The 27,544-nt window shown below is 41.3% G+C and overlaps 1 protein-coding gene across 2 annotated transcripts in view; it reads right to left on the minus strand.

The window, feature by feature from the left end:
- Nucleotides 1–17,597: 17,597 nt before the first annotated feature.
- The window catches only part of CEMIP2 (cell migration inducing hyaluronidase 2), an 85,180-nt gene continuing 75,233 nt past the window's right edge, over nt 17,598–27,544 (minus strand). For both annotated transcript variants that reach the window (XM_042914119.1, XM_042914118.1), the window contains exons 21-24: nt 26,186–26,284; nt 22,378–22,532; nt 19,987–20,090; nt 17,598–19,632 (exon numbers count right to left, since the gene is read on the minus strand). In XM_042914119.1, coding sequence (XP_042770053.1) covers nt 19,436–19,632; nt 19,987–20,090; nt 22,378–22,532; nt 26,186–26,284 — 555 coding nt within the window. In that variant the 3' untranslated portion in view covers nt 17,598–19,435. The remainder of the gene's footprint in view (nt 19,633–19,986; nt 20,091–22,377; nt 22,533–26,185; nt 26,285–27,544) is intronic.

Below are 27,544 nucleotides of genomic sequence, written 5' to 3' on the forward strand. Positions count from 1 at the left end.
CTGTGCGTACAGCGTTCTTAGCCGCTTCTGGTTTGGTGCTGCTGGATCTGAATCACTTTTTGCTCAAAGAAACTCTGAAGATTTTAAATGTGCCTCAGTTTGTCTTTTACCAGCTCTGAAGTCAGAAGAGGGAACTGAGGGAGACCCTTCCGACCCCTCCCTCGCCAAACCCCCGCCGCCGCCACGTGTCCCAGCGTAGCTACCTGTTGAAGCGCGTCAGCCCGCGGTGTTCTGGCTGGCTCCGGCGGCCCCTCTCCCATACTAGCTTCGCAGATTGTTAGTCTTTCGGACTACTTGGGGGGGGGGGGGGGGGGGGGGGGTTTGGGTGTTTTCCCCCAGGACTGAGTCTGCAAGCCGGCCGGAGTCAGCCTGGGTCCAACCTGGAAACCAGTCCGGGTCAGGGTTTGATTTGGAAACCGGTCCGGGTCTGGGTCTCCCCTGGAAACCGGTCCGGGTCTGGGTCCAACATGGAAACCGGTCCGGGTTTGGGTCCAACATGGAAACCGGGCTGGCTCTGGGTCCAAAACAGAAACCTATCCGCATCTGGGTCTCGCTTGGAAACCAGACGGGTCTGGGTCTCACTCGGAAACCGGTCCGGGTCTCAGTGGAACTGAATCTGACTTGGAAACCGAACGTGGTCTGGGTGGGTCTGGGGCTAACTGCTTGCAACTTGCAAAACGGACCAAGATTGGGGTCGGACTGGGTCAGACTTAGAACCGGGACTGAATCTCACTTAAGCTGGATTGGGTCCTTTGCGAGGCCACAGCGTGAATAAAATTTTGTCTTGAGGCTTGTTTAAGTGGGTTAACCTTACCAAAAAATCTTAAACTACAGTGGCTGCTGTAGAGAAGTCTTAATCTAGATAGGTGTATCCGTTTAGGAGGTGCCCTAAGGAAAAAAAAAAGGGGGGGGGGGGGGGGAAGGTGCCCTAAGGAAAAAAAAGGGGGGGGGGTGCTCAGCCAAGCACTCACCATAAAGGGTGGAAGGAAAAAAATGTTTTTCCTCCTCTCCAGTTTCTGGTAACTAGGATGGGACCTTCTGGGACACCCACTTGCCCCAGAGCCTGCAGACAGGATCATGGGAAAACTGGCAGAAGCAGACAAAGGGCAAAAATTCTTCCCAAAGTCAGCTGTCCCAGATCTCTGTCTGTGGTGCATGGTTGAGAGAGAAATAGAAAATTTCCTGGTGTCCCTTCCTTTTCAAATTCAGATCAACAGGCAAAAAAACATTTGTAAAAATTAGATCTTTGAATTGTGATTCGTGAATTTGCTTTCGGGTACCCATTGTAGATTCCTTCTCTCCCAGGGACAGCTGTTGCCTTCTTGTTCATCTTGGTTTGTGTCCAGGTGTCTGTTACTTTGGGAGCCCCCAAAATATGGCTGGACAGAAATGTGGGCCGCATTCCATTTGTGGCTAAGGTCCTAACAACTCTTGCCGGCTCTCAGGGTTATCATCTGTCTTTCTTTGGCTATCTTGGGAGTAGCTAGAGATCTTGGGAGGATGATATCTTTGGCACCTCCCTGGAGATGCCTCTTGCACCCAGGGGATTGTTCAGTACTGCCAAGAATATGTATTGATTGTCCCGGCTGAAACTAACAAGATATTCAGAAGGATTTTTTTTTTTTTTTTTTTTTTTTTTTTTTTTTTTTTTTTAAGTAGCTCTACTGGCAGAAATTGGCCAAATTGGAAGCTGATATTCAGAGCCTGGTGGGAAAGTTTTTTCAGACGTTCTTCCCTAAACTAAATGAGACTATGTACCCAGAGGGAAAGAAAAACGTTCCAAAGACAAACAGCTCTAAATCTAGAACACAGGAGTGTTTTGATTTAGGTCTTAGTTGAAGATCTTCTCCCTGATGTAAAGAAGCAAATTAATAATGTGATTGGTGGGTAGGTGGACCTATCATTCAAGTTGAAACATTGTGGTTCTTTAATGTTTCATTTTTGTAGATTTCAGGAAAGCCTTTTTTTCTTTCTCCTAAGCTATGGGCAATTTTGTAAAGTATACTTTTGTAAACAGAATTGAAGCATTTGCTATTTCTCTGTACCTGAGCCCTCCAGTTCTAGAGGCCAGGAGTCCAAAATCAAGGTGTCATTTAGTGTTGGTACCTTCTTATGGCTCTGAGGGAGAACCCATTTCTTTCTTACCTCTTCCCTATTTTCTAGTGGCTGCTGGCAGTCCTTGGCTTGTGATCACATGACTCTAGTCCCTGTCCCCATCTTCACATGGCTTTTCCCCTGTATCTCTGTACCAAATCTTCCTGCCTTTCTCCTTGGAAGGACACTTGTCATGGGGCACCTGGGTGGCTCAGTCGCTTAAGTGTCCACCTCTTGGTTTCTGCTCAGGTCATGTACTGGCGGTTTGTGAGTTTGAGTCCCACATCAGGCTTTATGCTTAGAGTGTAGAGCCTTCTTGGGATTCTCTCTATACCTCTCTTTCTGCCCTTCTGGTGCTCACTTGCACTCTCTCTTTCTCAAAATAAATAAACTTAAAATAAAAAGGACAAAGGACACCTGTCATTGTATTTAGAGCCCGTCCTAAATCTAGGATAATCTCATCCCAAGATCCTTAACTTTATTTACAACTGCAAAGACCCAATTTCCAAATAAGGTCACATTCACAGGTACTGAGGATTAAGACTTGGACAGATCTTTTGGGGGACACTTCACAGTCCTTATGGATGCATGAGAACAAAAATACCACCCTACCCCATTCATTCCGGGAACTGAGCCAGCCACCAGAAACCCATAAATGAGTAAAGTCAATGCAGTCCTTATCCTCAAGCTCACTGACTGCTCTTCAACATCCCTCTTGCCAATGCCCCACTAGAATGGTCTCCTAATGTTTTCTCCTGGCTTCAAGTCTAACAAGTGTTACATCTGAAACAAAACAAAGAACCTATAATAGCCCAAACAGGCAAGGCTATACTGCAGTAACCACCACTGTGTCTCCGTGTCTTTAGACAATGGTTTGTGTCTTATTCACATCCACGACAAAATAGCTGAGGATCTCCTCTATGGCATTCTTACCTGAGGACAAAGGCTCATGCTGCCATAAAAGCTAAGGCAGGAAAAGGCTCAGTGACAAACCAGAACGTTCACTCATTGGTGTTGGTCAAAGTAAGTTACGTGACCATGCCTAACTTTAAGGCAGGCAGAGAAGTACAATCGAAGTGGGAAAAATTGGAAATATTCAGTGAATAGCTCTACTGCAATCATTGTACTGTTTGAATATCTTCAGTGGATATGTATCACCCGCAGGTGGCAGTGAAGACTCCTTAGCAGGGCATTCCAGCCTCTGTACAGTGACCCCACTCTTGATTTTCACCCTCATTTCTCCCTCCTTCGTGACCACAGATGCTCTAGCAACACTAAATTTGATGACTCAAAATCCCCAACCAAGCCAGGCTCTCTCTAGCCTCAGGGCATTTGTTCAAGCTGTTCCCTTCACCGGAAACAACCTTTGCCCTTATTCATTCTCCAAAATTTTTCTTAAAGGGCACTTCCTCTTTGAAGTCATCTCCTTAGGTAAAATTAAGCCCTCCATCTGTGATCCCTTTTCATTCCTACATATCTCATTTCTTCATTGATTTATGCACTCAAGAAGCAAATCATGTGCCGAGCACTATTTGCAAAAGAAAAAAGAGCTCAGCCCCAGTGCTTGAATGCTTGTGTCATGGGGGAGAAAGGAAAACCACAGGCAATTACAATACAAAATTATACACGCCACTGTGGAAGAAGTATGAGGTGCTATGGGAGCCCTTGGCACAGTGACAATTTCCCTGAGGATATGGCAGGTCTGGGAGGGAAAAAAAAATCAAAGCAGGCATTAGCCAAAAACAGGAGTGGGAAGGAGAGAGATCTGGGTAGAGAACAAAGCGTGTATGAAGCCCAAAGATGAGAGAACGTACGGCAGTTTGGAGAACTGAAAATATGTACTTAAGAAATATAGGGGAAATATGTGGCCTACGCTGTAAAGCAAACTGAACCGTGGATCCTGAATAGGAAGGAGAACAAGAGAGAACCCATTTCCTACTTTCATGATTCATCAGGGTGACTCCTTAATTTGGCCTCCTTGATCTGTCTCGAAGAGAGATATTCTTTGTCTCTCTGTCTCTCTCTTTTAAATTTTATTAATTTATTTTGAGAAAGAGAGAGAGAGAGACAGAGAGTGCAAGCAGGAGACGGACACAGAGAGAGAACCCCAAGCAGGCTCTGCACTCAGAGCGGAGCCTGACGGGGGGCTGGCTCTCTGCCACAACTGTGAGACCATGGCCTGAGCCTAAATCATGAGGTGGTCACTTAACTGACTAAGCCACCCAGGCGCCCCTCTCACTTTTTTTTTTTTTAAGTAAACTCTACCCTCAATGTGGGGCTCGAACTCATGACACCCAAGAACAAGAGTCGCATTCTTTTCCAACTGAGCCAGCCAGGCACCCCTCCTCTTTGTCTCATAATATCATCTCCTATCACTATGTTACCCTTTTTCTTCTCTATGCATTTTCTTGCTAAATATCCTATTAGAATTCTGTTAATATTAACATTATTCAATATTAATATTGTTATATCAAATTTCTTGGCCAATGTATAATTTTCTCTCCTTTCATTTTGATCACTCCATCTCATTTTGTTTGAGGTATATTTATAAACAGCTCATAATTATTACATTCTTTAGTTATTTGAAGTATAATTGGCATATAACATATTAGTTTCAGGTGTACAACATAATGATTCGATATTTGTATATGCTGCAAATGAGGGCCACAGGCCTAGTTAATGTGTCACCATACATAATTACACCTTTTCTTTCTTATGATGAGAACTTTTAAGATCTACTCTCTTACAAATTTCACTTTTTGATCCAAACTGACAGATTTTTGTATCCAACGTGAGAAAAGTGAGTTTAATCTGCCTCTACCTCTTATAATTATTGATGTATTTGGATTGATTTCTATCATCTTTATATTTCATTTTTTGCTATTCATTCTTAATTGTTTTTCTTCTTTTTGCTTTCATTAAATAGATCAGTTTTTTAAACTTTCTTTTTACTTTCCAGTTTGGAAGTTATGCCTTTGGAAGAGTGTTTGTTTTTAGCATACGTTCTTACATTTATAATATGCTGACAAAGTCAATGTTAATCAGTATCTCTTTTCTCTACTGAAAAAGGCAAGGACCTTGGCACACAGTGACTTCCTCTGCCTCATGATGAGGCTGGACACTTGCTTCCCGGACCTGTTTTGAAAGCGTAAGCAGAACTATAGTTGTGTTATTGCATTATTAACTTAGCTCCACATTCTTAAGTATGTTTTATGCACCTCTTAACTTCACACACAGTCATTAGCTTTGCCTTTTCATCCCCATTCCCTGTTTACCCACTGCTTTTATAAACCTAATGGGGACTGGATGGTATCATTTGTCTTGAAATTATCTGATGTACCAGATAGAACCAGGTCCTGAATGGTGTCTCATTGTCCAGAAGAATGCATCCCTCTAGGTTATTTCAAGTTCCTCCCCACCTTAAAAGTTTCAAGAAATCCCTCACTCTCCACTCATGTGTCTACCTCCTTCTGTGAGTGTATATAAGCTGTCCCTGGGCTCACCAGGGCAAGACAGCTTTGAGAACAATCCCTTGCCTTCTCTTTGGGCTGCCCTTCTGCTAATGAAGCTTTCTTTGCTTCAAAACTAGTGTCTTAAATATTGGCTTACTGCACATCAAGTGCACAGACAAGTTGAGTTCAGTAAAAATGACTTCTAAGTTATGAAGTATTTTGCTTCCAGATTGTTTCCAAACACAAACATAAATATTGTTATGTTTGTTATTTTATGGAAAGTACTTTTTAAAACCATGCTCTATTTTTCACTGCTTTCATTATTCATCATTGCTTCTTATAACCCATAGCTTCACTCATCATTTTTCTTCATCCTGAAGGATAGTCCCCATGGTTGTTTACAGCACACCCCCCCCTCACAACTGGGTATCAGGGACCCTGACATGCGACCCAGAACTTCAGAGGGTTTCTCTTGCCCTCCATCTACAAGAATCAAGGAATCCAGGAGCCCAAAAAGACACACCCCTCTGGGGGGCATCTGGTTGACTCAGCTGGAAAAGCATGCAACTCTTTGCCCAACTCTTTACTCAAGACCCACTTTGGGTGTAGAGATTCCTTGAAGAAATAATAAAACTTAAAAAAAAAAAAAAAAAGAGGAGTGCCTGGGAGGATCAGTCAGTTAAGGGTCCAACTCTTGGTTTTGGCTCAGGTCATGATCTTGTGGTTCATGAGTTCAAGCCCCATATCGGGCTCTGCGCTGACAGTGCAGAGCCTGCTTGGGATTCTCTCTCCCTCCCTCTCTCTCTCTCTCTCTCTGCCCCTCCCCCACCTGCATGCCCTCTCTTTCTCTCTCCCTCAAAATAAAATATAAATAAACTTAAAAAAAAAGGCGGGGGGAGTCTGAGAAACTGCTACAATTAAGAGGAGCCTAAGGAGACATGACAAATACATTTACATAGTATCCTAGATGGGATTCTAGAACAGATAAAGGACATTAGTTAAAAACTACCATAGAATAAAACATAAACCTCACTTAACATATCAATATTAGTTCATTAATTGTAGCATATGCACCACCTAATGGAAGATATTAATGATACAGAAAACTAGGTGTGGGGATGTATGAGAACCCTCTGTACTGTACTATCTTCACAATTTTCCTATCTAAAACTATTCTAAAATTAAAAGTTCATTTAAAACGATCTTCTCAAAAATTGGATGAGATGATTTTTCAGAGAGTTTTTAGCCTCAACATTCTGATATCTAAATATAAAATAATGAATCTCCAAGGTTAACAAGAGTAGAAGGAAATTGGATCATGCAGCTTCAACAATATGTTTGCAACCACAAATGTTACATTACTTATGTATTTACTTGTACCTTGTCTATGTAGGGGCCAAGGGCAGGCCACCCCAAGACGGGCCACTTTGGCAAGGAACATTATTTTGAGTTAAAAGAAATCAAAACCCAGTAGAACCCAGAAAAGCTGTTTATCTCCCCATCAACTGCCTGCTTACACCAGGAAGAAAGCTATTAACAGAGATTCCTCTTTACCTAAGAAACATATCTACATAATAGAGAAATCTTTGTTTTCCAAATATGTCCTCTCACCTTCTTAATAGTCTTTCTCCCTTTGTATCCTCAGACCCCTTCCTACCCCTCTCCTTAGCTGATGTAAGCATCATGTTCCCTCATTGTCTTTGAAATTTCCATGTCTGTACGGATTCCCTGTATATACATGATTAAATTTGATTTTCTCCTATTAATCTGTCTCATGTCAATTTGATTCTTAGTCCAGCTTGAAGGGCTTTAAAAGGAAGAGAAAAATTCTTCCCCCCACCCAAATCTGCCAGCATTACCTTTTCTAGATGTATTTATGTTGATACTTAAACATTATTCATTTTACCTGCAATATAGTGTCCAATCTATGACTATACTGTAATGTATTCATGTAATCCCTCAATAATGAATATCCATGCTCTTTCCAATTTTTTACTCATATAAACACAGCCATGAATATCTCCACATGTTTTCTTGCACACACTAAAAAATTCATAGGAACATATATAGTTAGGGTAGCTTAGATACAAAGCTATTAGATACTACCATTTTGACCTCCAAAGTGTTTGTACTCGCTTTCCAGACAACAGTATATCCGTAGTTTCATTTCCTCTGCATATCATGAACCCTTTGAATGGTATCTCACTTTTTTTTTAAATTTTTTAACATTTATTTATTTCTAAGATAGAGAGAGAGACAGAGCATGAGCAGGGGAGGGGCAGAGAGAGAGGGAGACACAGAATCTGAAATAGGCTCCAGGCTCTGAGCTGTCTGCACAGAGCCCCACGTGGGGCTCGAACTCACGCACCACAAGATCATGACCTGAGCCGAAGTCGGACTCTTAACTGACTGAGCCACCCAGGTGCCCCTGGTATCTCACTTTTGAATTGCACTCTCCCTAAATACAAATATAGTTATACGTTTTTTACATATATATATATTTGCCTCTCAGGTTTCCTGTTCTGTGCTGGATGTGATTGACGTTTGTCCATTTTTCCTTTGGTTGGCTTTTTTTTTCATTAATGATTTAGAGAAGTTCTTTATATGTTTTTGATACTAATTCTTTTTTGGTTATGCTCATTACAGATATCTTATCCAAGTTGATGGTGTGTCTCTTGGCTTTGCTTATGGTACCTGTTGTCATCCAAAATGATTACATTGTAAATTTTTTTCTTTTTCTTTTTTTTTACGATTTGGGTTGCTTGTGTGTTTAACATCTATATCTCTCTTCCAATGTCAACATTATATTCTCCTGTATTTTCTCGAAAAGCTTTATAGTTCTACTTTTCACACAAGTATTTAATTCATATGGAATTTGTTCTTCATGGCGTTTGGTAGGAATCCAGCCATATCTTTTTCCATGGAAAACCATTTATTCTCACTTTATTTATTGACTAGTTTATCCCTTACCCACTGATTGTAATGCCATTTTTGTTACCAGTCTACTTCTGGGTGCTATGATTCATTCCACTGTTTAGGCTGCTTATTTAAATACAGATTTTGGGGTTTCAACAAAAGATTCCAACTCAATCCATCTAGAACGGAGCTCATTAATCTGCAGTGTTAACAGTAAATCCCATGGTTCTGATGGAAATAGCCCATAAACATCACTTTAAAAAGGATAATTCTGGGCTTTGGAAAACAATCAAGAATGCAGAACCCAGAAGATAATATCCCACAACATGGAATATGATGTCTCTCCTTCATAACCGTTGTTTTTCCCTGTGGTACCTGAAACCCTAACATTCACCAGTACAGCCCATTTCAAGGCAATCTCATAGAAGTGTAATCAGAAAGGCTAAACTGTTTTTCTCTCTAAACTTAGAAACTCATACCAAGCAGATGGGTACATCTAAATAGCTAACTTCCCCATGGTAATTAACAGACTTAACTTCAGCCACAAAGCAAGACTCTACCTACCACTGATAAAGACGCTCTCCTTGACCAAAATGAGTCAGGCTCCTCTGGGTCCTTCTTCTGACTAGGCCCCTGACCTTGCGTTTTGGGGACCTTCTGGCCTATTTAGTCCAGTTTCAGCAAGAATCCTGCTGTGTCAGTTTAGGGAAAATCCCCCACTCTTGATATCTGATCAAATTCCTCATTCCCACTCTTGGTATCTCATCATCCAGGCAAAAATCCCATAAAACTAGAATCCCCCTACTAGTGATGTTTCCTTTTAGTAATATCCCATCCACCAATGCCTACCCTGCTCCTTGTCTATAAATGTCGCTTTGTCCTTGTTGTATTCCAAGAATTGAGCTCCATCCTCTCCTAGTACAAAACTCCATTGGAATAACCCCTGGAGTAAAGTCTACTTTACCATCTTTAACAAGAGTCCTCAGTATTTAACACTGCACACACCAGTAAAATATTCTTTGTAGTCCTCACCAAGATAAGCTTCTATAACAGGGGAGGAACCAAATTTTGTCGTTAAAATGTGAGTTTTTGACATGTGGAGGATCTCTTTCCAAATCCTCAATTATATAATTACAAAAAAAAAAAATCCATGTTTCAAAGAAACGTGCTTAATCCTAATATAAAATTCATGTCACTTACCACAAAGTTAGTCAAGTGTATTAAGGATAAACAAAACAGAAGCAGTATTTACAAATTTAGATTATATGAAACATTGTGAAGAACGTTCTGCTAGTAAACAACCTAATACATGCTTTTTTATACACCAAAATGATGTATCTGTGAACAATATGATAAAGTTTATAATGTTAAAGACTAAATTAAATTCAAGGTTGTCATATTGAAGACTTTTTTTTAAGTTTATTTATTTTGAGAGAGACAGAGACAGCACAGGTGGGGGAGGGGCAGAGAGAGAGGGAGACAGAGAGTCCCAAGCAGGCTCCGCACTGTCAGTGCAGGGTCCAACGCAGGGCTCGAACCCACAAAGCCACAAAGCTATTTGATCACAACCTGAGAGGAAACCTTAACTGGACACTTAACTGACTGAGCCACCCAGATGCCCCATCATATTGAAGACTTTTAATTAAATGCAAGTACGATAGCATTGAAAACTAAATTCAAGGTCAAGGTCAGAGTGATAAAGACTTTAAATTCACGATTTTAGTGATGATATCAGAATAACTTATAAATTCTCAGGCATATGAGATACACACACACACACACACACACACACACACACACACACAGTAACAAAGAGGGCAGAATTTGTTTAAAATAGCAAAGTCAGGGGCGCCTGGGTGGCTCAGTCGGCTAAGCTACTGACTTCTGCTCAGGTCATGATCTTGTAGTTTATGAGTTCAAACCCCACGTCAGGCTCTGTGCTGACAGCTCAGAACCTCGAGCCTGCTTAGGATTGATCTTCCTCTCTCTCTCTCCACCTCTCCCACTCACACTATCTCTCTCTCTCTCAAAAATAAATAAAACATTAAAAAAAATTTTTTTAACTTAAATAGCAAACTCAGAAATTCACTGGCTAGATTCCACTGGTTCTGACCTGCTAATTTAAGTATAGAAATAGTTAATGGAAAGTTTTTCTTTAAAAAAAGAGGATAGTCATTCTTCTCTATCTCATTCTATGTTTCTATTTGCTATTCTTTACGCCTTTCATTGGTTACCTTTATGCTTCATTTTAATCATTTGTCTTCTGTGAGCAAATAAAGAATGAAATACTATTAAAAGATCCTCTCGTTATTTCAAGTATGTAGCAACAACATAGGTATTAAGTTGACAGTTTCAAAGCCAACTATCCAAAATATCCAATAATTATACTTATCGGTAGCTTCTGAATCCAATTATTTTATTTTTTTTTTTTTTTTTTTTTTTTTTTTCTGAATCCAATTATTTTAGATAACATCACATTAAGAATTTATAGCTGAAATAAACAAATTATCCCATTTCAAGGAATTGGAAACAAGAGCCAGAAAATATAGATCACCAATATAATAAAATCACCCTGCCTTCACCCCCCAAAATAATAATTTTGCATTTGTAATTGACCTTCTTCCTCTGGATAAAAGTGTACAGGAAACCCTAATCCTTGTGATCTCTAATTTTTTTTATACATCATCTATCCACTTGGATCCTCACTTAACCTTGCAGGCACATGTTTTCAATATAAGGCTGCAACAAAGGAAAGCTGTAATTACCCAATCTCTTCCTTACAGCTATTGAAATAATGCGATTTACAGAAATGCAAGACAGTACAAACAAAGGGGATTTTCCAGTGTTCACAGAGCACAGCTTCCAGGAACATGTCATGATAAATATGCTTTCTTGTGGCCAAGCCCCCTGGGCCTGGAATCCAAATGGATTATGTTTCAGAGCCAGGTAGGGTTACTCATCTAGTCTCTGTGTTCTGAGAACATTGTTTAAGTAGAAGGAAAATCACAGGAGTATCCATAACCTTCTTCAAGACGATCAGAAGGGATTCTATTCAAATACAAATACTGGTATCCCATAGATGGTTTTGACCCCATTACCCAGTGACTGATTACCTGGTTTGTGGATTTTCCAGATTTGTAACTTTCTCTAGGCTTTGATGGCACCAGCCCCATTTATAGGTGAAGGATGCAGGAGGGCAAAATCGCTTTAAAAACCAACCAAATCAGATAAACAAAACTTCCAGCAACACATTACTTTTAACATTATAAGCAATTGCAGGCTGATTTTAAAATGGCATCATTGCCTAAGAAGGAATTAGTTTTAGACATGAGGACTAATCTAATCTGGTTTTGAATTAGTTTAGCAAGGAGTAAGGATCCTGAGGGCTGGACACGGGATATGTGAGCAGGAATGGGTACAAAGAGGTCTGGGAATGTGGTCTTGCCCAGTCTCACGGTGCCGCAGCAGTGGGCCCAGGGCATTGAGAAGGAGGTGTAACAAGGAATGGGGTGCAGAGACATGGGAAGGTTTGGGGCCAAAGGCGTTCATTTTCCAAGCCCTTCGCTCAGCTTCAGCTTGTCATATAAACCCAAGCTCTGAATATTTCACTGTGTTAGCACTTTTCCTGCTTGCTAAGAAGCAAAAGTGAAAATGTGGGCGGTTGAAGCATGGAGCGAAAATTAGAAATGAGCTGTTTCTATTCCATGTGAGTTTATGGCAAAAGGGACTGGAAGAGACAAAGTATTAGCTGAGCTGCAGTTTTCCCTCACGCGGACGGAGAGCAGAAAGCTGCATACACAGCTGTGGGACAGGGTGCAGCCACATGTTCTCATCTCACGGTTGTCTTTCCACATTTTGTAGCTCTAGCCCGTACACAGCTGGTTTGCTGTCTTACCGAGCTGGCGCAACCAAGGGCAGAAATGCAAACTTCACAAGAACGCCCAAACCAAGTCGCTGAACTGCCTGGCCCGAGGTCCGGTTTTCTAGACACAAACAACTGAGTACAGGAAGTGGGTTAGAACTAGGCCAGGGGCTTTCATAGGGCCTCTCAGCGCTTCCCAAATCTGGCATTATCTCCAAAGGGTGTTTGGTTTTTTTTTTAAGTCTTTTTTTAAGTTTATTTATTTTGAGAGAAAGAGAGAAGGAGGGAGGGAGAGAGAATGCATGGGGGAGGGGCAGAGAGGGAGGGAGAGAGAATCCCAAGCAGGCTCTGCACTGTCAGTGTGGAGCCTGACATGGGGCTTAAACCCATGAAGCGTGAGATTGTTGACCTGAGCTGAAACTGAGTCAGAAGCTTAACTGACTGAGCCACTGAGGTTTAATGTATATGGATAAGTTTAATATATACAGATTCCTTAATCCTTAGCCTTGGAAAAACCACAAAATGAGAATTCACAGGTGTCTGGGGGGCACCTGGTTGGCCCAGTAGGTGGTGCAGTGACTCTTGATCTCAGGATTGTGAGTTCAAGTGCCATATATGGTGTAGAGATTACTTAAAACAGAAAGAATGTACAGGTGTCTGGAAATCCGATTTTTTTGGTAAAGAATCCACCCAGGTGTTTATTGTTACTGTTGATGATTAACCATGTTTGGGAACCATGGCTACTTTCATTTAATCCCCTTTGTAATTTTACCCAAGTATTGGTAGTCCCATTTTATAGATGAGAAAGCTGAGGACCAGGACTAGAAACCCACTTGAAGTCACACCGCTAGTAAAGACCCCTAACTGGCATCAAACCTAGCGTGGTCACCAGAACATCCACAGTATCTACAGCAGTGAAGTATATGAGGCACTTCACTGTCTCATACCCACTAACTATTCACAAAGGGCCATTCTCCTTAGAAGAGTGTTCACATGCACATTTTTGAAGGAGGCAACAGGTTTTGGATGGTCTTTCTCTCCCCTGTCAGAACTCTCTTCTTCTCTCCCATATTGGGAGCTAACGATGCTTCTTGCCCTGAGCTATGTGTAGATCCTACCTTCTCCCACATCAGAGACCTATCTGATCTATGCCTCCCACTCTTAGGAACTGGGTGTTTAAGACCCACATGGGTTGGCGAGAGGAGGTGGAAGAAGGAAACCCTGCCACCTTCTTCCACAGAGTGTCCCATCCAGTTTCTCAGCAAAGACTAATTTCATAATCCCCCAAGTCCATCGGACTGCCTCTCACCCCCTCCATAAAGTTCACGTATTAAAAGGCTTTCACTTACACAGCAAATTACTTGTATGAAGTAATTCATTCTATCATTTATTTAAAGCTTATTTTCAGAGAGAGAGAGAGAGAGAGAGCACACAAGCACATGCAAGTGGGGGAGGGGCAGACAGAGAGGGAGAGACAATCCCAAGCAGGCTCCGAGCTGCCAATGCAGAGTCCAACTCGGGGCTCCAACTCAAGAAACTGTGATCATGACCTGAACCAAAATCAAGAGTCAGACATTCAGACATTCAACCAACTGAGCCACCCAGGTGCCTCTTTTATTTATTTATTTTTTTAAGTTTATTTTGAGAGAGAAAGAGAAAGAGAGAGAGAGAGAGAGAGAGAGAATCTCAACCGAGCTCCACGTTTCACACATCACACTGAGTCTGATGGGAGGCTTGATCCCACAACCACCAGATCATGACCTGAGTCAAAACCAAGAGTTGGATACTTAACTGACTGAGCCACCCATTTGCCCCTATCTTTAAAAAAAAAAAAAAAAAAAAAAAAAAATCTGCACTTGACAGTGCTTCTACAAATATGAACTAACTAGGGTGGATACAGTTCCAATCTAAAAGCAAAGAAACACTGGGTGTTGTATGGAAACCAATTTGACAATATATTTCATATATTGAAAAAATAAAAGCAAAGAAACTATGCTTTTGTTTGTGCAACCTGTACATTGTGGCTAAATGTACATTTTTCATTTAAACTCCTCAAATTAACAAAAAGAACTTGCAAAAAACCCCAAAAGATGGCTGGGATAACCATAGGAATAATTGTAGGAATAACTGTAGGAACAATCGTAGGAATGACTGTAGCCAAAGGAATAATTCTAACAGTGAGAATTTCAGACAATGGAGAGAGAGGATTTTATCGTGGGCTCCAAGCCTTTGCCCCAGCAAACAGTTGTCTACTGTGCTGTGTGCGTCAGATCTGCCTTGCATTAGTCACAAAAAGTTCTGGGGAAGACAATGTAGATCAGGGTTAAAAAACACAACATTCAGATTTGTTCAGATGTGTTCTCTACTGAAGGAAAGGAGGGAGAGAATTAACAGGAGTTCACTACATGTTATGAGGTTCTCAGAAAAGTTCTCAGACTTTTCTTTATAAGAAATACCTGGGGAGCTTGTTATAAAATATGTTCCCAACTCCAACCCCCAGAGATGCCAAATCTCCAGTCTGAGTTGGGGTTTGAGATTCTTCATTTTCATCAAGCACCTCGGGTGATTCTGATGCCAGTTTTTTCCTTAACGTTCTATTTAAAAAATTCTCAAGCCTTGTGAACGTTCCAAGAACAGGATAATGAACACCAGTATGCCCTTTGCCAAGATCAAGGGTCGGCAAACTTTTTCTTTAAAGGAACACAGTAAATATTTTCAGCTTCTCAATCAGTCTCCGTGACAGCTACTTAGATGTGCCACCGAATATGTAAACCATCACGTAAGCAAGTGAGTGTGGCTGTCTTCTAAGAAGACTACATTTATGAACACTGAAATTTAAATTTCACCTAATTTTCACATCACAAAATAATACTCTTCTTTCGACTTTGTCCAGTGGGTTAAAGAGGTAAAAGCCATGCTTAGCTCAGAATTGGTACAAAACCAGTCAGGGCAAGTTTGGCCTACACGTCCTTTGCCAACCCCTGAGGAATCCACCTGTGATTGTAAGTCTAAGCTTTTCTGAGGATGAACTTTGTTTATTCCAAATGTTTACTTATTTTGAGAGAGAGAGCAGGCATGTGCATGAGCAGGGGAGGGGCAGGAAGAGAGGGAGAGAGAGAATCCCAAGCAGGCTCCATGCTGTTGACACAGAGTCCAACACAGGGCTCGAACTCACAAACCCATGAGATCATGACCTGAGCCAAAATCAAGAGTTGGACACTTCACCAGCTGAGCCACCCAGGCACCCCTTCTGAAGATGAACCTTAAACTGATCACTCTTCATGCAGACTCAACACACTGTCCATCTTAGGAAAATTGAAAAAGTTAATCAATGAGGTTGTTTTCTGACTCTCTGCTGTATTTTCAGATAGAACATTTCACAGCTTCCTATGGCTGATATTTTTGGATGCCCTGTGGGGTACAGTTCCTCCTTTAAAATCTTGATAGTTAGTCATTGTCTAATTTTACCACATAAAAATAAAGTGTGTGTGCCCTTCCCCACAACACCAGGACCCGATTAGCATCTTTTTTAGCTTCTCTCTCATACTGAGGACAAATATGGGTAAAAAGACAAAAACAGATGGGGCGCCTGGGTGGCTCAGTCGGTTAAGCGTCTGACTTCAACTCAGGTCACGATCTCGCGGTCCGTGAGTTCGAGCCCCGCGTCGGGCTCTGGGCTGATGGCTCAGAGCCTGGAGCCTGCTTCGGATTCTGTGTCTCCCTCTCTCTCTGCCCCTCCCCCGTTCATGCTCTGTCTCTCTCTGTCTCAAAAATAAATAAATGTTAAAAAAAAAAAACAAAAAAAACCAGAAACAAAAACAAACCCTCTATGCTCCAAATGGCTCCAATTTGTTATTTGTGAGCAAGGGGCTGGGGATACCTTTCCTCGATTTTTCTCCTCCCTGACCTTTGGCTGAAAATTTGCCCCAACCCAGAATGTGTGCTCACATTTGTAGCAACACTGGGTTATTACCGAGTTAAGACAACAGTAATGATGAAAATCTGTTAACCAATTACTTCCATTCATAGTCATCAAGAATTCTGGAGGGTAAGGTCCAACTCAGCATCACAAAATCAGCAAACATGGTCACAAAGGGATCTATGTATTTACCCATGAAGGCCAAGACAGCGGGGGGGGGTTGAGGGTGGGGGGAACACTTGAGTTCACTAAGTGCATTCCTGCTTATTAAAATGCCTTTCAACTGGACTTATCCAAACATTACCTCATCTCCTAGGGAATGAACACCTAGTTATCTGAAGCATTCAAGCCTCTACCACCTCATTGCCCCGCCCTTCTCAAAGCAAAGTGATCTGTTTAATGGCAGGAGGATGTGTTCTCCTCTGATGAAGCTGGAGAACAGAGAAGTCATAACCGCCCCCCTCCCCATCCGGCATCTGAACATCAGCTTAGGCTGCTTTGGAGTCACATTGTAAAGACCTTGCATCTGCCTTTCATCTCCCAGCTAGTTCTCCTCCAGCTTGTGAGAATATGTGGCATGCTGGCTCAGGTGGAAAGGCAGGCACCTTAGAGTGAAGACTTAAAACCCAAGTCGGCCGACATATGAGAAGGCCCTGGGTTTCTCATCAGCTGGCTGATTTGTGGACGGTCGCATCACTGGAGCTCAGCCAGCTGCCTCACCTGATGGAAAATGCTTATGAGCTTTGAAATCACCTTTAAATAGGATATATTTTCTCCAAAGAAATTAGAACCGATTGCTAGCTCCCCATTGCCGGAAATGTATTTGTCAGTTTAGATGACCGATTCAACAATTTGAGACGATTAAGGACTACAAACTGTATCTAAAATTCTATTCAAAGAAGACAATAGTGAAATGCTATTTAGGTCCGGGAGTTCTGTAGTATAGGAATAGCAAATAAAAATAATAGACAAATGTAATTTTGTTTTAGTCAAAAATTACAGACCGAAGTTAAACAGTGGACCTATTATATTAGTGCGGTGGGTCCTAAACCTGGCTGCATGTTAGAATCACCCAGGGAGCTTTAAAAAAATTCCAATGCCCAGGCTGCATCCCACACCAATTAAACCTGAAAGTAGGGGTGGGGGGTGGGGCCCAGGCCTTTGTATTTTTTAAAGCTGCCAGGCAATTCCAATGTGCAGGCAAGGTTGAGAATGTGATCCCTGTCCCTCTGCGGCTTAGTCTTTCAAAATCTACTTGGCAGACGGCTTCCCTTCCTCATCTCTGCCGATAGCTTCTTTACAGCTGCAATCTGGAATAAAAAAATGATTGATTGATTGAGTCACACACAATATATAAAAAATACATGCACACACATTTTTATTTATTTAACTTAGGCCCTGATTATTAGCATATAAATCAGAAAAAAACGAGTGCCTTGGAACTTACATAGCCTCTCCAAATCTTTAAAGAACCAAACTCTAAAAAACACACACAAGAGATACTTAAGTCGTAAAAAACACACACACAAACAGACTTTAATCACCTTCAGGAACCATGATCCAATAATATATTTCATAGGTAAGATCTTGTTCATCAAGATACAAAAGAAAAAAAAACAAAAACAGCCTTAAACTTTAAGACATGTGCCCTTAGCAAGAGCACTTAGAGTTAGAATGGTTTATCGGCAGCATTTTGAGGTAGCATATTTTGTAAAGTCAACAGAAGTCACAGAGCTGCTCTGCAGTTTCTCATGGACACAAAGGGACAGGCCCTCAGCCTTTGCTCTCAGTGGAGGAAAACGAGTGTGTCTGTATTCAGGACCAAGTGAGCCTGAACACACTTCCTACCATCTGGCCACGGCCGTGTCTTCATACACTTCATGTATTACAGGCTTCGGAAAAGGTAAAGGCATTTTGATCCTTCTCTCCTCTTGGTGTGGTCACCGCCCCGGCTGTGGGGCCAATCTTTCTACACATGCAATTCTCGCTGACAGAACACTCGGGGGGAAGGGAAATAGGGCATCATGGCACTTTTTTTAAAAAATTGGCTCTAACGATTTAATTAATTAAGAGTGACTAACTCCTCTAAGGCTATACAGAGTACTGTTTCTGAAGATCTCCTCCATGATTCTGACCCTTAAAAGGCTCTCCCTTTTTTCTCCCCCTGAGTGTAACATTTTGGGGTATCCTTAAGCTTTCTGCAATTTTCCTGGCAGGATGGGGAGCAGAAAAGCTTTAAAAAAATCCACACATAAAAACAACAACAAAAACCAGGTGCAGGAGCAACCCCAAGAACAGACTTCCTTTGTGCAAGTTGAAACAACCCAAGTTTACAGTTCAGGAAAACGGCCTTCTCTAAAAAAAAAAAAAAAAAGAAAAGAAAAAAGTAAATATTCAGCTCAGCTCTGCGTTTTAAACACGAATATACAGTTGAAACAGGTTAAGAATTAAAGCTGCAAATATGGTCCCAACAACTTCAGACCTTGGTGCAGATCAAATTTTTGCCCATGGGCGCAGATTTATGAGGGACATCAAATCCCTAAAGCCCTTTTGTCCCAGTATCCTTTCTGTTTGAAAGTTAAACCCTTGGAAGGAATCAATGGACAAACGAATAAAAATAGCACATGCCCAGGCAAAAAAGGGCATGAGCTGGGCCTGAGCTGCCATATGGAAAACTCTGCCATTGAGTATCCTATACAATCGGCAAAAGCTGCCAGCCCAGATCCAGAGCCCAAGGCATCGGTGAACTTGCCAGCCACCCAGGTCAACTGTGGACCCAAAGCCAATGACACAACTGGGCATCAGCCTTCAAGTATATGAGGTGCTACAAGAGCTGGTTTGCTCAAGGACTTGGGCTGACCCTCGGAGGCCCCCGCCTTGTCCCATGACATCCTGTGATGCAAAAAGGAAAGCACTGCTTACAGTCACTAAAACACACAGAGTGGAAGGTGGGGAATCGAACCGCTCTCTGAATATACCAGCCTAACAAATACAAATAAATTCTTCAACACTTTGTACAACTAGAAGGTGCGTGAGCTGGTATTTAAGCGATCACTTGAAGCTCTCTTTTCCCCTGTCTGGATCAAATAGGAAAATGGTTCCGTTGGGTTAACAGTGTCACTTTAAAAATGCCATAAATTAAATAAGTTAGTTCACATTTTTTTCCCCCAGCACTTAAGTTACAGAGAGTCTCTAATGTGCTTTTGAAGTCTGCATCAACAGTTCCAGATCTCTTCTGCGGACAGCGCTGGTTCTGTGACAACCATATTCATCCAGCTGCAAAGGTATGAATTGTTCAAGCAGCCCAAGGCCCTGGCCAGCAGGACTGGTGAATAGCTTAGCCCATGATGGTTTAAAGTTTCCGCTGAATCCCAAAAATATGGTACTCCCTTTAAAAACAAACAATAACAAAAAAAAAAGGGTAATTCGTACATCTACTAGTTTCAGGCAAGATAATGCAGGAGGTGAGTCGGAGGTGAGCAAAACAAAGACAGTTATAAACACAAAAAAACTATCCTTCCTTACGTCAGCCATTGAACTCTTACCACCCACCTCTTGCCCCAAATAACAAACCACATCCCCAAACGCTTCCTCTAATAATGTTTCCTTATTTAAAGATGATCTTAATGATGCCCGCTTCAGCAAAATAAGCTCATGAAAACGATCTGGGGGCCATAGTCCACCATAAAAATGCTCATGTGGCTGGACTCAAAAGAACTCCATAGAATAATACAAATACAAACCTTTTTTATAAAGATGAGCTGGTTTGGCTAATCCCAGAGGTACTAACGATTCTGAAATATTCAAATGCTTTATTTCTCCTCTTGTGCTCAACAAAACAATTGACCTGTATGTAAAAGTTAGAAAGTTGGAGGGAATTTCAGTAAATCAGCATGTGTTAATTGAGTACCTTTCTGAACTGAGTACACCATAGATATGCTAGACAAAAGCAGAACTCAAAACAAAAAAACCAGATGCTTTTCACCTTCCTGCTGTTCCAAGTTTGGCTCCCCTGACCCACCCAGAACTGTGTTGCTATTCCAAGGTGTCTCCAAGAGTAGGGAAGGCAAAGGTCATTTAGGTCAGTTGACCCAGTGAACAAATCGGGACTCTGCTCTTTTATGGAATAAACTAACAGAGGAGGTTAGTTTTGTTTGTTTCAGATACTCTACTTATCTATTTAAGTCCTATTATCTATTTATCAAATAAATTAATAAACATCAATTCTAAAAAGAAATAAAATCTGTGCCCCATGGTTTGGTTGAAATTGCCCTGTTTGCTATGTAGCATAGCAACATATATACTTAGATCTGTTTGTGGATTTTCTCTTCTCCTGACCTCTCCTCTCTCCTCTCTCCTCTGCCAATGCTATGCTGGCTAAATTACTATGGCCTCATGATTTATTTTAATATCTTATAAAACAAGCCCCCTGTATTAAGTTGTCTACAAATATTTTATTACTCTCCCACATTTATTCTTCCAGATGAATTTCAGTACCAACTGTCAAGGACAATAGAAAACTAACCTATTAGGACACTGATGGAAATGTGTTAAATTTATATTTATGTAGGTAGAGTGACATCTTTACAATATTAATTTTCCCTCTAGAAACAGGGAAAATCTATCCTTTTCTTCAACTTGCTTATATCCATCAGTATTCATTTTCTTAATGAGGGTCCTGACATGTTTTATTAAGATCCAGAAGTTTTAGGTTGGTATGGATTCTTTGAAGTCATTCTAAAGCAGTGGTGACCATTCAGACTCAGAACAGAGGTCTGACCATAGCAACCCTACAGGCCTGACTCCCTTCAGGCTAGTCCCATGAGATCACTTACAGGTCCCCACTCCCCCCCCACCCAATACGTGCACAGTCTCTCCAGAAGTCACTCCCAATTGCGCCATAACCTCTTAACACTTTGTTAAGACACAACACACAGACAGTAAAGTATTACTAAGTGTTTAGCACACCAAATTTCTGCCCACTAAACATACTTATGTCACCAGCCCAGATGAAGAAGCACAGCACTACCCATATTTTAAAAGTCTTCCTTCGGTCTCCTTTCTAGAAACAACCTTGTGACTTTTTAATGACTTGGTTTTAACTCTTAAATCTATAGGGTACCGTGAAGGACACCAAGTTATCCTAAATATTGGTGGTGAGAGGTACACTCTGGATTGTTTTAGGTGGACTGAGTACCTGTGTTTCCACCACTGGGAAAAGTTTTAAATCCTGAAAGAAAACTGAGGCCTTGGAATTCCCTACAAGTATCTTAAAGCAGAAGACAGGGCTACACATGCACATTGTATATTACACTCAAATAATCCGATGACTTTAGGGGACTTCCTGAGACCTGGTTCTGTAAAGCGTAATGAGCGTAAGTCATCAGATAACCGAAGATGTGTTCAAAAACTAGACAGGACTTTACTCCCCAGGAAGCTTATGTCCCTCCCTTAGTTACTTCACTAACTGAAAATCTGCATGTAAATCAATGTCTGTAGCACAACCAAGGAAGGCAGAAAGGAGCCTGAATTCATCGCCTTGCCTCTAGGCAGGGTCTAACCAATCCCCAAAAAGAAAGGTTTTGTTCATGTGCCTGCTTCTTCAGAGACCAACAAAACAAAACCAATCAGACCAGGGCTCTGAAAAGAGAGACCAGATACTCAACTGCTTAAAAATCAGTTGACTCCTTTCCAGTCCCTTCCATGTGAGCCAGGAGATGAATTCACAGCACAATGCCATCTGGGGGCTTATCAGTGGGACAGATGGCCACAAAGGCAAAATTGTGTATAAAATTGCTTACATCAGTAATGAACCTTCTGAGTGAGTTAGGTGCAAAGCAGATCAACCAAATGCTAAAATGTGGGACAGTAAAGCTCCAAAATACAGAACAATACCCCTTCAAAGAGCCTTTACACTATTTGTAAACTCTTCTAATAGCCCAGCTTTCACTTATCAATGATAGGTACTTTAGACCACAGGGGTGTCCATCTGAGAAGAGGAAGGAATGGATACCTTTCAACAGCCGTAAGTGCCCACCGAGGAAAAGGGTGGAAAGACAAACCAAAGCTCAGAGTTAACCAGGTGTCACTTGCTCAAGGTGACTTGTCCCTCTTACAGAGCAAGCTTCACCTACCTTGGAGGGATGCCTGTTCTCAAATACTCTTCCAAGCGACTGATATCAGCAAGAGAGAAAACCTTCTTTGCCATTAAGCGGAAAGGAACGCTGCAGGCATCCACAACGAGGAGAAGAACACCCGGATTTTGGATGGTAAAGTCGGTGCCATTGACCTGAGAAGAGAGAAACGCCTTCCGCCGTCACCACCATTTCATATCTCCAGGATGGCTCATTTTTCTAGTCCGTCCCTCTGTCTTCTAAACCCATGATTCAAATTATAGTTCCAGGATTCAAGCTGCATGATCCATTTATTCTTTCTCCACCAACATCTGAAACTAAGCCAGTGTTCTCTAGGCCGCGCCTCGATTGGTCTTTACTGTTGGGATAGATGCTCGAGAAAGGCATCTCGATGGAGGCACTCAGTTGAGCAGCGTGACTCTGCACGTGTACGGGATTAATTTTTGCACACACTCTCTCACTGGGGCCAATGCTTGCAAACTCAGTGAAAGATCAGTTGATAGCCTTGTACTGCAGCTCCGATAGCTCACTTAATGTCACATTGGTTCAGAAAAAAAATACCACACCTCCCCCCACACGTAAGCCCCCCGTTAGAGTTTAGGTTTGGAACAGGAGAGGAGCCAGATGGCTTCATCTCCTTTTTTCCATCCACAGCTCTCCTGTAAAATCAAAGTGGAAAAGTGGTAATTTCACCAGGATTTAAGCCACAAGGTAGTAATAGATTTGGTTCACAATTATTGTGAGCTGAAGTTTCCAGTAGTCCTCTTTAAACTAAATTAGCAGTTTGAGACTTCTTGAAGAAAAAGGAACGCCAGACACATCCGAATATCATTAATTCATCAGCCAAAAAAGAAGGAAAAAAAACCCCTCACCAGACTAAAAAATGATTCAACACCAATTTAAGCCACAGGCACTGTTCCTACCTAAAATGTGCAAAATTGGGGCATTTGGCTGGCTCAGTCGGATGAGCGTGTGGCTCCTGACCTCAGGGTTGTGAGTTCAAGCCCCAAATCGAGTGCAGAGATTACTTAAATAAATCAATAAAAACTTAAGAAAAAAGTTTACCTTAAAAAATAAAGAAAGAAATTGTGTAAAATTATAAACTATACTAAAGGCTAACAAAGGAGAAATGCTATCACCACTGCACCTGTACTTGTTTGGGGAAATTACATTGAAATTTTATTTCTAACCACTACTGGTCTCACAGGAATCAAAATGACTTTTTCGCTATGTTTATATTGCTCTAATCTAGAGAACAATTCTGGAAATCCTTGAGGTAAAGTAGCCTTTTATATTTGGAAAGACTGCAGTGTTTTTAAGACACTTGTTTTTAAAACTCAGAATACATAAAATTAAGATACATCTGAGAAAAAATATATAATGATACCCAACACGCTTAAACTGTCCTTTTGCAAAGAATCCTCTAAGACCTACTGCTTAAAGAAACACAGCAGTTTCCACACAGACCAAAGCAACGCCATGTCCTAGCAAAGACTCTTCAGGTACTGCAAGGGGAAAGCACTGGAGACAAATGTGACAAAATACAATGTTCTGTGACTTTTTTGGGGTCCCGAGCACTCAGTATGCAGCAATGGAGGTTTAAAAAAATGTCTTCACAGGGCACCTGGGTGGTTCAGTCGGTTAAGCGTCTGACTCTTGGTTTTGGTTCAGGTCATGATCTCACAGTGCATGCATGAGTGCAAGCCCTGTGTCAGGCTCTGCACTGACAGTGTGGAGCCTGCTTGGGATTCTCTCTCTCTCTCCCTTTCTCCCTGCCCCTGCCATGCTCACGTTCTCTCTTTCAAAATAAAAATAAAACTTACCAGAACAAAACAAAACAAAGTCTTCCGACCCTGGAGCAGAGCCTGTCTGAGATTTTTTTGAGCAAAGCAGTATCTTCTTAAATTATTTAGTGAAGTTAATAGAGCAGAAAGACTCGGCACCCACTTGCTTCCATTACACAACTGACTCCCACCCAGATACCATGCCAACCGGCTAGGATCAGGCTCTCCAGGTAGCCGACGGCATTGAGATACTGAGTTAACAAATTTCATGCCAAAAAAAATCACATCTCAAACATAGTACAAAACGAGCAGTTGCTAACACAGGATAGTAGGCATAAATATACAGTTGGGAAATCTTTGGGCTACCTTTAAATAGGAATCTTCTCTATTTATTTTTAATATTTGTGTGTGGTCATTTGATCCAACCGCTTAACAAATTTTAAGTGTGCAATACATAATTGTGGACTGCAGGGACAACGTTGTACAGCAGCTCTTGAGAGTTTATGTATCTTACTCAATTGAAACTACATGCCTGCTGATCAGGAATGCCTCATTTCACCCTCCCACCTTAAGTAGGGATATTCTTGTCTTAACTTGTTTTAACGTTTATTTTTGAGACAGAGACAGAGACAGAGAGAGAGAGAGAGAGAGAGAGAGCGTGAGCTGGGGAGAGGCAGAGGGAGAGGGAGACACAGAATCTGAAGCAGGCTCCAGGCCCTGAGCTGTCAGCACAGAGCCCGACGCGGGGCTCGAACTCACGAACCGCGAGATCATGACCTGAGCCGAAGTCGGACACTTTACCGACTAAGCCACCCAAGTGCCCCAGTAGGGATACACTTAATTCAGAGTTGCTACAAAGCTCTTAATTCAGAGTTCAGCCCTGGAAATGGATGGTGGGGATACCTGCACAAAAATATCAATGGACTTCATGCCACTGAGTTGCACACTTAAAAACGATTAAGATGATTGGGGCGCCTGGGTAGCTCAGTAGGTTAAGTGTCTGACTCTTGATTTCAGCTCAAGTCATGATTTTACGGTTTGTAGGATCGAGCCCCGTGTTGGTCTCTGCACTGAGAGCTTGGGATTCTCTCTCTCAAAATAAATAAATAAACTTAAAAAAGAAAACCCTAAAAAATGGTTAAGATGATGAATGTTATGTTATAAATACTTTAACACAAGTAAAAAATTGGGAAGGAAAACAAGAGTAAGGTAGAATTTTGTCAACATACAACATGTGGATTTGTGATTGTGTTGCCCACCACTTTAAAACACTGGGCTCGTATGGTTAGAGGATGGGTCAAGCAGGTGAAGGGGATTAAGAGGTGCAGACCTCCAGTTATAAAATAAATAAATCACAGGGAAGAAAAGTACAGCATAGGGAATAGAGTCAATAATATTGTAATAACTTCATATGGTGTCAGGTGGTAACTACACTTACCATGGTGAGCATTTCATAATGTATACAGCTGTCAAACCTGCTGTGCCTGGAACTAATATAACATTGTATGTCAGCTATATTTCAATTATGAAAGTTAAAAAAGAGGGGCCTTTAAAGAGACCACGCGAGACTGGGACCAGGCCCAGGCTGGACGTCACTTAGATGGCTACATACCTGCCACCACAAGAGTTCCTAACACAGTGGCACTTGGGTCAATCTGATTTTGGACAGATCTCATGCCAACAGCTGGTTACCACTGGCGAGCTTGGCTCTTAACCCCAATTCTAAGTGTTGGCGATGAGGTTTAGGCCTTTACTTCCATAAACTTGCCTAGAACAGACAACTAACACTTTGTGAACAAGTTTTGACATTCACCTCAAAGTTATCAGTAAAGACAATCTACTGAGGAAAAAAAAAGATTTTTTAGTAAGTTTGAACTTATTTAAAACTGCAAATGTTTAGGAGGTACTTATAACTTTATTACATTGCTTGCCACCAAGGGACTGTTGCCAGAGATGATTCATGTCACCGGGATGAAATATCAAAGTGAGAAACTGAGGCAGGGTACATGTCAGATGGTACTTACGGAGATCACAGACAGGTCTCCACGCTGAGTCTCTGCTTTACTGGGTGACTGGAATTGCACGGGGAGGTAGCTTTTATGAGGATCACTAGTAAACACCACCTAAACGGGGAGGAAATTCCATATTAACGTCAACTGCATCTTCCTTCAAAAGGGCCTCAAATTAAACCCAATTATATCAAACCCAATGGTGTTTTTTCCCCCTTTGTACATATTGCATGGCCTAGAATTCCATGTGTTGATACAGATGTAACACAAGAAGTGATTGTTCCTCACTTTCTGGTATAATCCCAGTCTCAAATAATTGTACTCTTATTAATAAAACCAATTCTGCAAAAGGCTAAGTAAGTGTGCTTTACACTTATAAACACTTTATACAAACAATAGTCACAAATGTTTTTAAAGGTCCTTTTCAGACCAGTTATCTTAAATAGGGACTGAGTCACTCCCGAACTAAGAAGTATAGATGACAAGGATTACCCTGTTCAAAACCTTTTAGCAGGCTGTGCATCACCAGGCTAAATTCTTCTACCAGACTTGCAATGTGTCCCATAAATCAAGCCACGCCTTATGTACGGGCCCCTAACCCCACTGTTCTAGCACATTCCACACACAGTGCAGCAACTTTGCTTTCCCACAGTGCTTCATCTCCTTTCCTGCCAAAATTCTGCCTTTGCAGATGCTGTTCCCTCCCAAGAGTGTCCTTGTTTCCTTCTACTCCTCAAAATCACTCCCAGCCTCCAAATCCCACCTCCTCCCTCCTCCCTAAAGGCTTTCTTCTCATTCTAAAGCAAGCTTCTCACACAACTGAGCACCTAAAGTATATATCTTTCGGAATGGATGTCAACAACTTCCTCACAAGGGCAAATAGTCATGAGACATCATGATGCTAAACATTCAGAAGCTCCACATTTCTTTGAGTCTCCGGTTTGGAGTCAAAAATTCATGTGAATTTTCCTATTTACTCCTAAGGTACATGTGCCTGTTTTTAATATTCAAAACAAACTCATTCCCTCAAATCTCCAAGTAAAAGCGATGTTTTCAAACACTTCAAGTACCATGCAATTGCACCAATATATATCATCGGTATTTTCAAAAAAATAAATTCTAACCAATGTTTCAAGAGCATGCACACACACACACACACACACACACAACAAAGAATGCTAAACATTAAGGTATGGAACCATTAACAAGACAGGCTATTTCCAATGATGATTATTTTTAAAAATTATAATGTTGGAGTCGTAACTATAAATTATATAATCTTGTCAGTAATGAAGAACTTTCTTAACAAATTCAACTTGAAAATTGGGCTGGAGAATTTACTTTTCCACAAAGATTATCTAAAAATGCCACTTT

Source organism: Panthera leo, chromosome D4 (assembly GCF_018350215.1).
Source record: "Panthera leo isolate Ple1 chromosome D4, P.leo_Ple1_pat1.1, whole genome shotgun sequence".
In the NCBI taxonomy this organism is placed as follows: Eukaryota; Metazoa; Chordata; class Mammalia; order Carnivora; family Felidae; genus Panthera; species Panthera leo.